Source organism: Sphaerodactylus townsendi, linkage group LG06, assembly GCF_021028975.2.
Source record: "Sphaerodactylus townsendi isolate TG3544 linkage group LG06, MPM_Stown_v2.3, whole genome shotgun sequence".
In the NCBI taxonomy this organism is placed as follows: domain Eukaryota; kingdom Metazoa; phylum Chordata; class Lepidosauria; order Squamata; family Sphaerodactylidae; genus Sphaerodactylus; species Sphaerodactylus townsendi.
In genome coordinates this window covers 87,271,999-87,286,971 of record NC_059430.1, presented here as the reverse complement: position 1 = coordinate 87,286,971, position 14,973 = coordinate 87,271,999, and the positions used below count along the sequence as shown (strand labels likewise).

At 39.5% G+C, this 14,973-nt stretch overlaps 1 protein-coding gene across 2 annotated transcripts in view; it reads right to left on the bottom strand.

The window, feature by feature from the left end:
- RELN (reelin) overlaps nt 1-14,973 on the bottom strand; it is a 370,687-nt gene that overhangs the window by 77,129 nt on the left and 278,585 nt on the right. For both annotated transcript variants that reach the window (XM_048499920.1, XM_048499921.1), the window contains exons 32-40: nt 14,807-14,965; nt 13,897-14,085; nt 11,176-11,449; nt 9,022-9,162; nt 8,731-8,908; nt 5,870-5,954; nt 4,292-4,474; nt 3,079-3,250; nt 2,881-2,983 (exon numbers count right to left, since the gene is read on the bottom strand). In XM_048499920.1, the coding sequence (XP_048355877.1) occupies nt 2,881-2,983; nt 3,079-3,250; nt 4,292-4,474; nt 5,870-5,954; nt 8,731-8,908; nt 9,022-9,162; nt 11,176-11,449; nt 13,897-14,085; nt 14,807-14,965 (1,484 nt within the window). The remainder of the gene's footprint in view (nt 1-2,880; nt 2,984-3,078; nt 3,251-4,291; nt 4,475-5,869; nt 5,955-8,730; nt 8,909-9,021; nt 9,163-11,175; nt 11,450-13,896; nt 14,086-14,806; nt 14,966-14,973) is intronic.

Genomic DNA, 14,973 nt, shown 5'->3' with positions numbered 1-14,973 from the left:
GGTAGGGAACCTGCGGCTCTCCAGATGTTCAGGAACTACAATTCCCATCAGCCCCTACCAGCATGGCCAATTGGCCATGCTGGCAGAGGCTGATGGGAATTGTAATTCCTGAACATCTGGAGAGCCGCAGGTTCCCTACCCCTGCTATAGCTGTTTTTGGAAGATCAGTATTTTTATATATGCATTCATGAATGGGAAAGACAGATGGACAGAACGACTACTGAACAAGGCTATATTCAAGACCTTCCATACTCCTCTCAAGAAATGTTTCTCATTAGTGTTCATTAAGCCTCTGGTGGAGTTGGTGCAATTTGTCAGAATTTATACATAATGAAAGAATGATTAGAATGTCTTCAAAAATAATAAAATACATTTGTATCTAGATTTTACTTAAGAAACCTACCACACTTGAGAAGAACATGGCACACAATTGGAAGAAATTAATACATTCAGTTGAGTTATCAGGGAAAATTCTAGTTCCAGTGGCAGAGAAATATATCATTTTGGAGTACATAAAAGCCTTATGCCACTTGTTTTTTCTCTCTTGTACAATCAACTATTTGATACAGCAATACCACTGGAAAAGTATATGCTGTGTTCCCATTTTTTCCAAAGTTCCTTATAGAAAGAGCAAGATATAAATGTGATAAATAAGTAAAAGAAAAAAACAAAAGGTGCTAAGCTTGATAAAAAACCAAATTATTTCTGATTAAAAGTACTAAACACATAATATTTATGCAAATAGTCTACATAAATGCAGCTAGCTTCCTCTATCTACTTTATGCACCAGTTGTTCTGGAATTTAAGACATGGTGCAGCAGATCTAGTTCTTAGAATCCAGAAATACGGGATGGCAGCTTTCACTGCATTATGCATGAGAACTTCTTGCTTATCAGCTTCTTCCAAGATCTCAACAAAATACATCTAATTTGAAAAACAAACAAAAAACAAAACGCTTTCGTTAGATTCCAAGGAGTGCATGTAGGAGGTCTTATGGGATCAACACCACTGAAGACTCATGACTGTCTAAATGTGACCTTAAAGGCATTTGTTGAACAAAGTTTTAATCTATATTTTAAGACCAAAGACAATTTGCAATCTATATATTATTTACTAGTTGTCATGACACATTGCCATGTGCATGAATACACAGACAAAGCAAAGTTTGTAAGAATACACAAGGAATACTTTTAGCTAGTTGTTTAATTGCACTAGAATGTGGTGCATCTAGTGATGCTTTGCAGGAGTTAGCTGAATATACATAAATGCGGTATGTGCTTCAGCTGCAGTTTTGAATTGACACTCATTAGATCATGGTATCTAATAACCACAGGCATCGCAGTCAAACTCCCATCGCAGTCAAGCAAACCAACTCAGTGGAGCCAGCCACACCTATGATTTAGGATTTTGCAAACCTGGATGTTTAAACCAGCAGCGGCAGAGCTGATGATAGGGAAACCAGACTAGTGGTGGTGATGGGGCTGAAATGGGATTTTTTTTCTCCCCCACAAGCCCTCGTAGGTCCCCCTTGTATAAACTACCAATGGTAGTACTGAGAAGGAAAATACATATGACAATCAACATGGCTATTGTTCCTTGTATTCATCTGTAACATGTGATATCATCAGATGACAGTACATCCCTGCTACTGCTAATGGTGGATATCTCTGTGAACAATGAGGGAAAAATGCATAACACGATGATGTCACAATACAAATAAGTATTCTTACACATTATGGAGAGACAGAGAAAAAACTCTACAAAAGGATGCTGCTTGTTGTCCGTGTTGATCATAACTTGCAGTTCTGCTCTAAAGGTATGCTTAACAGTGCAATCCTAAACAGAATTATACCTGTCTAAGCCCACGGACTTCAAAGAACTTAAAAGAGTGTAACTCTGGCTTTTTCCACACAGGTTATGTGCTCTGGGTTGAATGCAGTTGAGAAACAGAGTTTTCGCACAAGAATTGTGGTACAACAGTGTACTACTCAGGGTTTCTCCAGCTTTTCTCCTGTTTTTCTCACAACTGCTTTGCTTTAAAGTTTTGGGTAAGATTGAAGTAAATGATGAATGGCCGCTGGGTGGATGGGAAAATTTGTATTTTGCCACCCACAAGGCAGTCATTTTCCCTGACTCTGTCCTCACAGTGTCTATTTCCTCCCCCTGCCACTGGAAGCGTTTTATTTTTTCAAAAAGGCAATAGAATATCATTATACAAATATAACAGTGTAACATTCTCTGAATTCCCAGATTCTCTGAATTCCCAGTTTTCATTTTTTATAAAAGTAAGTCTCTCGTCCTTTCCTTTGGGAAGATATAAGGGAAATGTATATCTCTGCCATAGAAAGGACTAGAGACTTTATTTTAAATAAAAGCTGGGAATTTAGAGAAATTGATACACATACTATTATGTCGTTATACTAAGAAGTGATTTTCTGCTGCATTTTTAAAAGCTGAAAAAGCTTTGGTGGCCTGGGGGAGCGCAGCTTCTGCTAGGGGACTTGGATAGAGAAACTGTGGCGACACCTGCCATGTCGAATCCCCACTACCACTATGCTTTATCAGCAATCAAACCAGCAATGGGAAAACCTGTGTGGCAACCACCTCTATTGAAGATTGCACAGTAACATGTACAACCATGAGGTATGCAGAATGGAATCATAACAAAATGGTAAAAACCTTTGAATTTATAGGCACATATATACAAAGACCTTAATCAATTTTCTAATTCTTCATGATTTGGACTAATTGTAGAAATTCAATAGCTTTTCAGTGACAGGGATTTGTTTCCTATCCATTAAGAACAGGCAGTAGCATACTAGAGCAAGGATTAGTTTTAATGCTCCACAAGTAAGGGCAGAAGAATGTAAAGGTAAGCACCTCAAACTGAATTATAGTGTTCTCATTCACATTCAGATCCCTTGTTGTAATTGAATGCTCCCCAATTTCATTTGAAACAAATACCATAGCAGAATCTTCTTCCCTGTTAAAAAAACAAAGGTAATGATTAATGACTAACTTATTCTATCAGTGTTACCCCTTTTATTTCCACAATCCTTTTTATATTGTTATACATACGGTGCTCCTTTTGAAGAGTATGGACAATAAAGCCCAATGTTCCCACCAGGATAGAAAAACCAATTGTCCTCCCTTGGTCCAAAGTCAAAAGTATCCAAAAGGATAACAGGATTCTTCAAATTGTTTCCATCGATAATGAAATTGTCTAGAATCCAGATTTCTTCTTTCTTACCTAAAGGGAAAAACATGAATTTATTACTCTCAATTTAGTTGCTAGAAAATAATAAAGAACAAAATACTTATCTAATATACAACCTTTAGTTAGTTAATGTTAGAAATTAGTACTTCTTCCCAAAACTACACCGAAATGTGAACATTTGATATGGAATTCAAATGGAATTCTAAGAGTGCAATCCAGAGGGGGAGGTGGTGGTAAACTCACCTCTGGAGCTGACAAAGGGCAAAAGTGCCAGTGGAGGGGGTAAATATGGCTCCATGGTACTCAACCCAGGAAGCAGCCACCATGTCCCAGCCCCGTCAGCACAGAACACTGCACCAGAATGGCTAAGGGAATTCTAGGGGTGGTCCTGGAAGTGGAGCTAACTACAGTTGGCTTCCACTGGAAGTTTGAGGCTGGGAGTGTGGTGCCCTGCCCAAAATGGTGGTGTAAGTCCACTAGGCTCCTTGAAACTCTCCCTGTGTGTTTAGCTGAACTGTGTGTGCATTTTTAGAATTTCTAATCCTTTAATAAAATTGTAAAACTTCTTAAATTCTGTTTTTTTGTGAATTTCTGAGGGGAAACATCTCTGTAGCTACTGGTGGGAAAGATCCTAGTCCAGACTTTTGCATTGCAAGGTGTGTCCCTGCTAATTTTCCCAGACTAAAAGGGAATTCGGGTGACATCAGAAGCTAAGCAGGGTTGGCCCAAGTTAGTATTTGAGTGGGAGGCCACCAAGGAAGTCCAGAAACACTGTGCAAAAGCAGGAAATGACAAATCATCTCTGAATGTCTCTTGCTTTAAAAAACCCTCCTGGGTCATGGTAATTTGGCTGCAACTTAATAGCACATGCATTTGCAGCTATTTTGGAGAGGTTAACTTCTGGCTCAAATCTTTTTAGTACTCAGATAAAGTGAAAATTAGCATGGCATCATTAAAAACTTTGAAGAAGATGTGAAGAAAAGTGTTGCTGCTAAGTATTGTTGCTGCTAAGCCAAAGCAAGCATCTTCAACTCTAGCTTTAGAGGACATTTGTAGCTTTGGATTCCTCGTTACCGTTGTTGTAAGGCTGCCAGAGTCTGAACCGTGTAGCATTGGTTCGTGCTGCATATGGCAGTGGGATATTAATGAAGAGAACATCAGTCGTCTGAGTAAAGTAAAACTCATCTATCAGATGCCAAGTGATGCCACCATTGATGGAATATTGAAGAAGAATAGAATGAGACCTCTCTGGTGTACCTGGAACAAAGAGAACACACCATAATAGCATAGAAACAATGCTTAAGTGGCTTACTATGGTGGCAGAGCACTTAATGAGAAGTCATGTTCAAGCACAGACTCAAATAGATTAACAGAGAAATAGTCATTTTGCTAATTTGCTCCAAAAAAGTCATAGAAATTAAACCAGGGGCAATACCTGAAATAAACAAATTGAAGTACTGAAAAGCCCTCTAGCTACTATCTGAGCTATTACGAAACCACAGAAACCTGAGGGATGCTGCTGCTGGGGCTCATTCATCTTCTGATGTGCTGCTGTAGTTTCTATTCGTCTTTTGAACTGAACACCCACCAGTCAGTAACGTTAGGTTAAACGAGACAATACTTGTGACATGTGCTATGTTGCGAGGGCGGCAGGGAGGCTTACTCAATACAACTTGCAGTCACACATAATATTGGGGAACTAATATCAACAACAGCTCCAGGGACTAATTTGGCTTGGGAGTGTTGTATGGGAGGAGAAGGAGCTTCAGCATTCCCTCCTGAACCAATTTCCTGACCCCAAACGTCTGTGGAGCGGCTCTGTTCAACCCATTGTACGATTTCACAGCATGCAATGCCTCACTGCAGGTCAAATGCCCGGCATCCCCCGCAGCAGTTTCAGCTGAAGCCCCTCCTCCTCCCATGCTATGCTCCTATGCAGCATCAGCCCTCAGAGTGCTTGGGAAATTTAGTGTCTTAGTGTTATATAGGACTACAAGTCTGGTCAAGGAAATCCCAACCTGGTTTGTGTCACACTTTTTGTCCAGTTTGGTCCTAAGTTTTTATGATGTAATGGAACGTTCAGAAACACCTCTCTCTATAGTAACATATTAATAACGTAGAGGCTCATTGTGCAATGTTTCCCCAAAATATAATTTACAGATATAATAAGGAATATTAGTTCTAACACTCAGCTGATAATCTCAGGATTATGATTATTAAGTACTTTGTTCTTAAGTATTTTGTTCCTAAGTACAATTTGGCAGTGTTTCACAAATTCTAGATAAGATCTGAGTACAAACAGAAACTGTTTGTATTAGCGAAGTTAAGACACATTTAGTCTTGACACCTCATGCAGGGCTCTTAGAGCCAATGGGGGGAAGAAACAGGGAATCAGGCAGCAGGCTTAATCTCTTTACAGTAACATTTTGGGTGGTGTTAATGGCTGCAGATTCTTCAGGGGTATAAGAGCTGCAGTAACTATATTTTCATACACTCTGTGGCAATATATCATTGGGTTTTGTATTTTCAGTCTTAGAACTGCTAACAGTCTGGGGCAATCCTTAATTTTGCTCAACAGCACAAACTATTTTACTCTTCATATTACAGTGGGCAAGTCAAATTGCTAAAGGAAAGCAAAAACATTCACCTTACCTTTGGCTAAAAATTTGAATGAAAATTGGATGTACATTGTATTGGTACAGTCTAAATCCCTTGAAACAAGCATTCTCAGCCCTTCCTGAAAATCCAGAATAGATACAGAAAGCAATTATTTCCCTCAAAATAGATTGGGGATTTCTAGCATTCAATCTTGCTTAATTGTTCCACATCAGTAATATAAAGACATATATAACAACAATGAGATATTATTTTTTCATGTCAATATGTTGCATTCGTGTTAATTCAGAGAAAGCCTGCTGTAACTTAGTCAATCAATGTATGATGGGGTCTATCAGGGAATGAGCGCTGAACTAGAGTTGCCAGGTTCCCTCCCCACTGGCAGGGAAGAGGGGGTAGGGTTGCCAGATCCAGGTTGAGGAACTGCTGGAGATTTGTAGTTGAGCTTGGGGAGGACAGGGATCCACCCTCCAAAGCATCCATTTTCTCTGGGAGAAATGATTTTTTTGGTCTAGAGCATAGGTGTCCAATTTGCGGCCCTCCAGATGTTACAGACTACAGTTCTAACATCTCCATAACATCTGGAGGGCCGCAAGTTTCACATCTGTGGTCTAGAGATTAGTTGTAATTCCAGGAGATCCCCATGCCCCATTTGGAGGCTGGCATTCCTACAACGAACCCAAGTTTAGAATTCTACACAAGGAGGGAAACAGGAATTTTAGTGGGTCACCATACATGATTGATGACAGCATTTGGCTTGCTGATTTACAAGCTGGGCAGTCTGATCTAGAACATACGTAATACAATCATAATCATATTTACAAAGATGTAAGACCCACTGGGTTCACCAAATGCAATAGGAAGGATGAATCAGTGAAAATAGCCACTTTAGCCAGGATGCAACCCAAGGTGAGAGGGTTACAAGAATGGACAATTTAAAATGAAGAAGGAAGGGTGACTAGACAAAGTTCTTGAAGAATTTCAAAAGTGAACGCAAGAAATTCGTATAAGGTTTGAAAGGGAAGAGTCAGTGGAACAATCTAAGAACAGATTCAAAAACACTTTACATATTGGAGGCAGAAAATTCCTTGCAAATGGATTGTACTATCTCTTTTTAAAAATAATTTTAACTGGTTTTTTAACAACTACAACAAAACTACCATGGTGAAGTAAACAACAGCGAACCAGCCACTCTATACTATGTGAATAACAGAGGTGAACACTACATATAACTAAACTGACTTTCCACTCCAACCTACTACTTGGAAAGCATAATCCTTTGTTTTCCACAAGACTTTGATTGGTATTTCTTTCATAATTATGGTGTCTTTGTCTTCTATCTTGAACTTTGATTTTCAATGAGTCTCCAAGATTCGGTCTGCAGTTTCTTTTGCATAGAAGAAGATAACAGTATGTCTGCGGAGTCCATATGGATTATTTATATTAGCTCTGTACATTATTTCAATCTTTGGAGCTGTCTCTTCATCTTTTACCCTCAGAAATGTAGCCAAAGATGAGGAAATTTTCTTTATGAGATTCTCTTTTAGAGATCTTGGTCCTCTATTACTTGCCTCAGTCTTAAGGCCTTCTCTCTGATGTAGTACTTAAGTTGAAGAATGGCTTGGTCATGAGTTTTAAGTTCCAGTTGTATAGAGTTAGCACCCTTTATCAGTTCTTTATTTCTTTGTTTTTCTCAAATCCTCTTCTAGCTGAACTATTTTTTAATGATCAGTTTTCATTTCCTGAAATACTTTCATAAGTTCACATATCATTGTTGGAATATTTTCAATGAGTCCATTTCTGACTGAAGATTCTGTATGCTAGCAGACATTGTTTTCATATTGCTGGAAATCTTCACAAACTCACCAAGGCCATTGTATATTGATGTATGACCACCAGATGTCCTATGCAATACTCATCCACAGTCAACAGTAATCTGTTTCAAAAACCTCTCTTCCATTCAGTGACATTTTCAGAATGACATTTTTTTCTGGTTTTAATTTGGCAATCCTCCAGCTGTAGGAACAATCAGTTCAGTCTTACTATATAGCCACCAAGCAGATATCACTCTCTGGCACCTCCAATTCAGATATACTTCTTTAAACAAATCCTATTTTTGCTCTTTTCAAACATTCATGTTTCATCCTTCATTCCATACCTTTTAGGGAGATCTTCTGATTCTTGCCAAAGTTATGAACAACAGATTTTGGGCTTCTCTTTTACATCTCTTTTTCTTAGTTCATTCCATCAACAAAACATGCATAGCTTGGATGTAGTCTTCCTGAGGGAATGCAATGACTCAAGAAGGAATGATGGTGATGCTATGAACACCAGCTTCTCAACCCCCGGTGGGTCACTCTGGTATATGTTTCCGCATGATCCCAACCAGGGGAGACTGATTCAGGGATTTAGGCAGCTTTCTCTGACTCTTTTATCCAGAGAGGCATGAGGCTCTCCTTAGAACCACAGGCTTGAGTTTTGGATCCTGGAGAAAGTTCAGACTCGGTCATCCTGCACAATTGCTAAGCCCAAAGTCCAGGATTTGTACTATCTCAGTTTTTACCTAAGGGCTGTCTGGAATTGACCTTGCATAAAAGTCCTGTGCTATGTCAAAAAGTCACATCAGAGAGTTTTTCTTTGCACTGTCATGGGTTTTCACACATGAAAATAGAGATGGTATAGCTCCCTCATAAGACAATTTCAGTTTGGCACATTTTATATGTCATGGTGGGAGGTGGAAATGTGATAGAAATGGTTAAAAAACCTCAAAATGTCCTACAGAGAAAGAAAGGGACCAAAGTGAGTGTGAAGTAAAAAAGAGGTTGCAAGAAATAACCAGAGAACAATGAAAGGAACTTTTAAAAAGAATTAAATTTTGGATATGAATAACTTCTTACCCCTTTAAAGATAAGAGCTGTTCCAGATTTGATAGTGTCACCATTCAGATTCCCTCTCTCGGCTCCGTAGACTTCTGGCCAGATATCGGGATGCAGATTACCATTGAAGTCATCTTTCAGCACAGAAGGGAGAGGAGCAGCAGGTACACAATAAGGGCCCCCAAAGCCTCTGTCACACCTGATAACAAATTGTGGAGAGTGCAATTAAAAGGAGCATTATCTCTCTGGGCTAATGGGATACACTAATAAGACATATCACCAACAAAATGCACAGAATATTTGCCTCCTTACACACAGTGACCAGCATCACAGATTCCATGGCCAGAGCACATCCATGGACATCCAGTGGCCAAGATGACATTATCAATAGACCATGTATCTCCACCAGGAGTATAATCATGTTGTATCCATCTGAATCGTGTCCTGGGAGAGCTGAGAAAACAGAAATGAAGGCAATAGTTCAGTACAGTTCAAGAACTAGTATAGCATGTACAGAAAAGAATCACTGTACTGATATTCAGAAGGTCAAATGTGTAATTAAAATGTGCTCTGCTTTTGATTCTTTTAGGTTGTATAAGAAACTTGTTTAAGTTATATTTTGAAAAAGTATACCATCTGAGGCTCTAATAAACTATTTCATTCCCAATTTATGGCAGTCTAATATTTGGAAACTTCTGGAATGGAAGGGGACTTACCTCAGAGCGAATTAACAGAATTATGTATATGGGAGTGATGTTATTATGTGATACCTGAGCCTTTGAACCACAAGGCATGGTATAAATATTTAAAATAAAAATGTCAAATGTCCATCACGTATATGCGCTTTTGTATAATATGCTTTTCAAACACATTTATGATTGTATATGACCATATGCAATAGGGAAGGAATTAACATGCAGCAATCCTGAATATCTGCGCTTCATCATTTTGGTCACAAGTAGTAAAAACTATATCAATTGAATTGGGAAAACAAATTCCATTTATTCCAGAAACCCTCATGTTAAATTATTTACCAAACTTTCTAATAAACCAAAAAATTATGGTTCTCCATACGGTTACTGCTGCTAGATTGATTTTCACTAGAAATTGGAATCAAAAAGTTGATCCCAACCAACATGTCTGGATAGGTAAAATAAAGAAGATTTATGTTTTAGCTACTTAAGAATTAGACAATTTATGGTCAAATACAATACAGAGAATAGAAAAGGTAATTTTGTAATTTCAAGATAGATTCCCCTTAGTTGGGTTCATTTAGTGGTTGGTTTAAAATAATTTGTTTTTATGCTATGCTATGTTTGTATTTCCAACTGATTGTAATAATGTTTGTATTTGTTTGAAATTATATTAAATAATTTTTAAAAAATGAACAGTGAAAAAATAACATGCAGCAATCCATAATAATTTGATAACCTGTTTTTCTTCTACAGTCCCAAACAAGAGAAAAATAGACTTGGTAAACTTGAATCTGCTTGTGTTTCTCTGGATCCTAGTTAGTAGCTCATTTTCCTGAGGGTGGAAATGAACAGGACTACAAATCAGGATTAGCCATAGTGTACAGTAATTTCGTGTATGAGTTCCTCCGCCTGTTCCTATCAGGTGAAGTTATACAAACATGTGATATCGCTCTAGTTTCCCCCCTTCCTCCAAAGATTCTGCGGGGCCTGCACAATGGAGCTATTCTGCCAGGCCTATAGTTGAGGACAGCTATGTATCATTGTCCATCTCACCTGATCTCCCTTTCTCCTTTTCCTCTCCTTTTTGTATTATTTAAACTAAGATTAGGAGATGGTACTGTATCACCCTGATATGCCATCCGTATAGTTTTAAAAGTTGTAAAAACTTCTAGATAATTAGATTTTAAATGTTTTATTATTGTTGAGACTATGTTAATATATGGATTGTTAGCCTCTCTGAGCCTGCTTGGTGGGGAGAGTGGGATATAAATTGAACAAACAAATAAATAAACTGACCATCAACCAATCGCTTATGTTCTTAACAGTGAAATATGGGGGTAGGGAAATAAATGACATGGCGATGTTATTTCTCATGGCTATGGGCAAAGAAGGGAAAATTCACTATGGATTGTTCTTCTGAGCTGTAAAACTTGATTGTCTCATAACATCATTACAGTTATTTGGGAATAATTTACTAAGCTTCAAGGATGATGTGAACATTTTGACCTGGCCCAAGAACAGCCACTTAAATCTTCCAGAAACTTATGCTGTGGCGGCAGATGGGAAAATATCTGTTCCAGGGTGGCCTCTTTCTAACCATTCCATCTCCTAAAAATCAGACATTTGGTTTAATCTATCCATAAAATTATTCATCCACAGTTTCTGTTAAACGTAAGATAGAAATGCAGCTAACCTCAACAGTTTTTAAACAGTTTTTAAAAAAGAACTAAGCAGCTTGAATTACTGTATGAATCAAAATAGCAGTTCTCACATAGTTGATTGTGGAAGGTAGACAGTAATTCGCTTCCAGTTCTGAAATCTTTCTGAGGTGTAAACGGAGCTCTCGGTGTAATGTTGACAGCCTATCTTTGGAGGAACACACTCCTCGGTAACCAAGCGCCAGTCTCTCCCATTGTTCAGGGAATACTGGAAGAGAATACTGTGGGTATCACTGAATGGCTTGCTGCAGCCCATGTTCAGTTCAAACTGCATGAAGGTCGAGTCAGACACGTGGAAATCCCAAGTCTCAGCATAACGAGGTTTTCCTAAAGAGAGATCAGAGAAAGAAATCATTATTCTGCTTTTGACTTGCACACTTTTCCAGTGGCGTATCTGCCTAGGGACAAGGGGGGGTCAAATGTCCCTGGATGCCCCCTTGTGGGGGGACGCAAAAATTGCAAGTTCGTTTGTGGTTTTTTTGAATTTTTAAGTGTTTTTTCAGTGTTTTGCCTGCAGGGGGTGCTATTTTTTGGCTAGCAGCACCAAAATTTCAGAGATATTTTGGCAGACTCTCCTGATGATGATGATGAGGTTTGGTTCAGGGGGTCTAAAGTTATGGGCTCCCAAAGGGGGTGCCCCATACCCCATTGTTTCCAATGTGAGCTAATAGAAGATGGGGGCTACACCTTTGAGGGTCCATAAGTTTGGATCCCCTGAACCAAACTTCACCAAACCTGGATGGTATCATCAGGAGAGTCTCCTAAAATACCCTGAAATGTTGGTGCTGCTAGCTTAACAATTGCATCTCTGACAGCAGCAGGCACCCCCCAAATTTCTCTAGATTCTCCTTTTAAATCTACCCCCTTCGGCATGGGTTTAAAGGGAGAATCCGAGGTCCCTAGTTTAAATATTGAAAGTGATGTTGTTTCAGGGTGGGGGAGAATCTACCTCCAAACAGCATCACTTTCAATGTTGCTTTAACTGGGGACCCCAGATTCTCCCTTTAAGGTGTATTTAAAAGAAGAACCTGGGCTCCCTAGTTTAAATACCATTGAAAGTGTTGCTGTTTGGGGTGGATTCCATTGGAGGTGTTTTGTGAGAGATGATGCTGACATTTGTTTGGTAAATGTTTTGCTGGGGATGATTTGTGAGAGATTTACATGCTTAATACCCACTTGCACTGGCTTGGAGTTGTTTCTCAGGCTAACAACGTACCTCATAGGGTTGGTGTGAGGTCAAAATTAGGAAAGATAGTTGGTGGGGAGAGAGCCTTGTATGTTTTGCTAGGGGTGGGGGGGTGATTTGTGAGCTATGATGCTGACAAATCACCTCCCACCCCCAGCAAAACATACATGGCTTTCTCCCCACCAACTCTCTTTCCTACTTACCAAATTATGTAGGATGGTGAGAACCGCAAAAGATTGTGAAGAGCTCCAAGCGGACCTTTATAAATTTTGTGAATGGGCTAAGAAATGGCAAATGCAGTTCAATGTAGCAAAATGTAAAGTGATGCTCATAGGGGCAAAAAATCCAAACTTCACATACATGCTACAGGGGTCAGTGCTATCAGTCACAGACCAGGAAAGGGATTTGGGCGTCTTAGTTGATAGTTTCATGAGAATGTCAACTCAATGCATGGCAGCTGTGAAAAAGGCAAACTCTATGCTGGGGATAATTAGGAAAGGAATTGATAATGAAACTGCAAAGATTGTCATGCCCTTATATAAAGCAGTGGTGCGACCGCACTTGGAGTACTGTGTTCAGTTCTGGTCGCCACATCTCAAAAAGGATATTGAAGAGATAGAAAAAGTGCAGAGAAGGCCAATAAGGATGATTGAGGGATTCCTTATGAGGAGAGGCTGCAGCATTTGGGAATCTTTAGTTTGGAGAGGTCTGAGAGGGGATATGATTGAAGTCTATAAAATTATGCATGGGGTAGAAAATGTTGACAGAGAGAAATTTTCCCCTTTCGCACAATACTAAAACCAGGGGGCATACATTGAAAATGCTGGGAGGAAGAATTAGGACTAATAAAAGGAAACATTTCTTCATGCAACTTGTGATTGGTGTTTGGAATATGTTGCCACAGGAGGTGGTGATGTTCACTAACCTGGATAGCTTTAAAAAGGACTTGGACAGATTTATGGAGGAGAAGTCGATCTATGGCTACCAATGTTGATCCTCGATCTGAGATTGCAAATGCCTTAGCAGACCAGGTGCTCAGGAGCAGCAGCAGCAGCAGGCCATTGCTTTCACATCATGCATGTGAGCTCCCAAAGGCATCTGGTGGGCCACTGCGAGTAGCAGAGCGCTGGACTAGATGGGCTGTGGTCTGATCCAGCAAGCTCTTTCATATGTTCTTATGTTGTTTGGTAAATGTTTTGCTGGGGGTGATTTGTGAGAGATTTACATGTTTACTACCCACTTGCACTGGCTTGGAGCTGTTTTTCAGGCTAACAACGTACCTTATAGGGTTGTTGTGAGGACAAAATTAGGAAAGAGTTGGTGGGGAGAGAGCCATGTATGTTTTACTGGGGATGGGAGGTGTTTTGTGAGCTGGTGCATTGTTTGGTCATGGTGGGGAAGGATGGCTGCCCATATTGGGGGGGGGGCGCCAAACTCAGGTTTTGTCCCTGGGCTCCAGTTTGCCTAGATACGCCTCTGCCCTTTTCAGACCAGAAGACTGTTAACTTTCCTATTTGGCAACTAGAAATTATCACATTTTTTGAAAGAATTATCAGTGTATCCATAATTCATTTAATGTGAATCTTACCTATATTTTCACTGAATATGAGTGCTGTATCCATAGACAGACAGTCAATGTCTACTTGTCCTCCTTGGATCCTGTACCAACTAGCTTGTAAATCTACAGATCCATCAAATTTATCCTGAAAACCAGTCTGAGAGCTGTCGTTCATTCCTACAAGCACATCATCTAAAGCCCACTGTGCTGAATGCTTCCCTGTAAACAAAAAAAAATACAGGAGCAATATTCTTGATGCTATATACCAACTAGTTCAACTAAGTTACAATATAAAACTAAAAAAAAACCCTCACCCCATTTGTGAGCTCAGTATGCATGATTTCTGATAGCTGAGGAGGGGAGTGAAAAGAATCAGTGAAACATGGTGGAGAGTCAAACCTTTCACATCCCCACACTGGGTCTGTCTGTTCTCACACAAATGTTGCATGTTTGCCTGTATGTAAAAGCATGGTTCGACTTCTTGTCACCACCCCACGATATAAAACCTAGCCTCTCAATAACCAGTGTCTTGAGGTATGATGGTAAGGTTGCCTATGAGCTTGCAGGGCAGAGTTTCCAGTTACATTAGCGCCCCTTGTAGGTACATGTTCTTAGCATGTATGAGTGGTCTTAGCATGTGGCTGGGATTTCAGTCACCATCTGCTTTCTTAAACAGGAAAGAAGTGTTATTACTAAAGATTAAACTAGAGCAAATACACGTAAATAGCCAGCATAGCAAGAGAATACAGAATCTAAGGAAATAAAAGAAAACATAAATCTAATTGAGTTACATCATGATAGTTACCTTCAGATGGAGCAAATACATGTCCTGGTTACAGCATCTGGGCAAACTGTTTGGACACAGAACCACTAGTCTGATCCAGAAGGCTCTCCTTATGCTTTTAACTGTTATACATTATCCTACTGAACTATTACCTACCATGTTGAGGTTGCCACCATCGGAAAGCAGTTGCTGATGTTTTGGCTTCACGAGGCAGTTCTATTGATACTATCTGTGGTTCCAAGAAAGACATGAAGTCCAGTTCTCGCAGCAGATGCCAGCTTATGCCATTGTCATTGGAGTACTGAACAAGAAGTCCTGAAAGA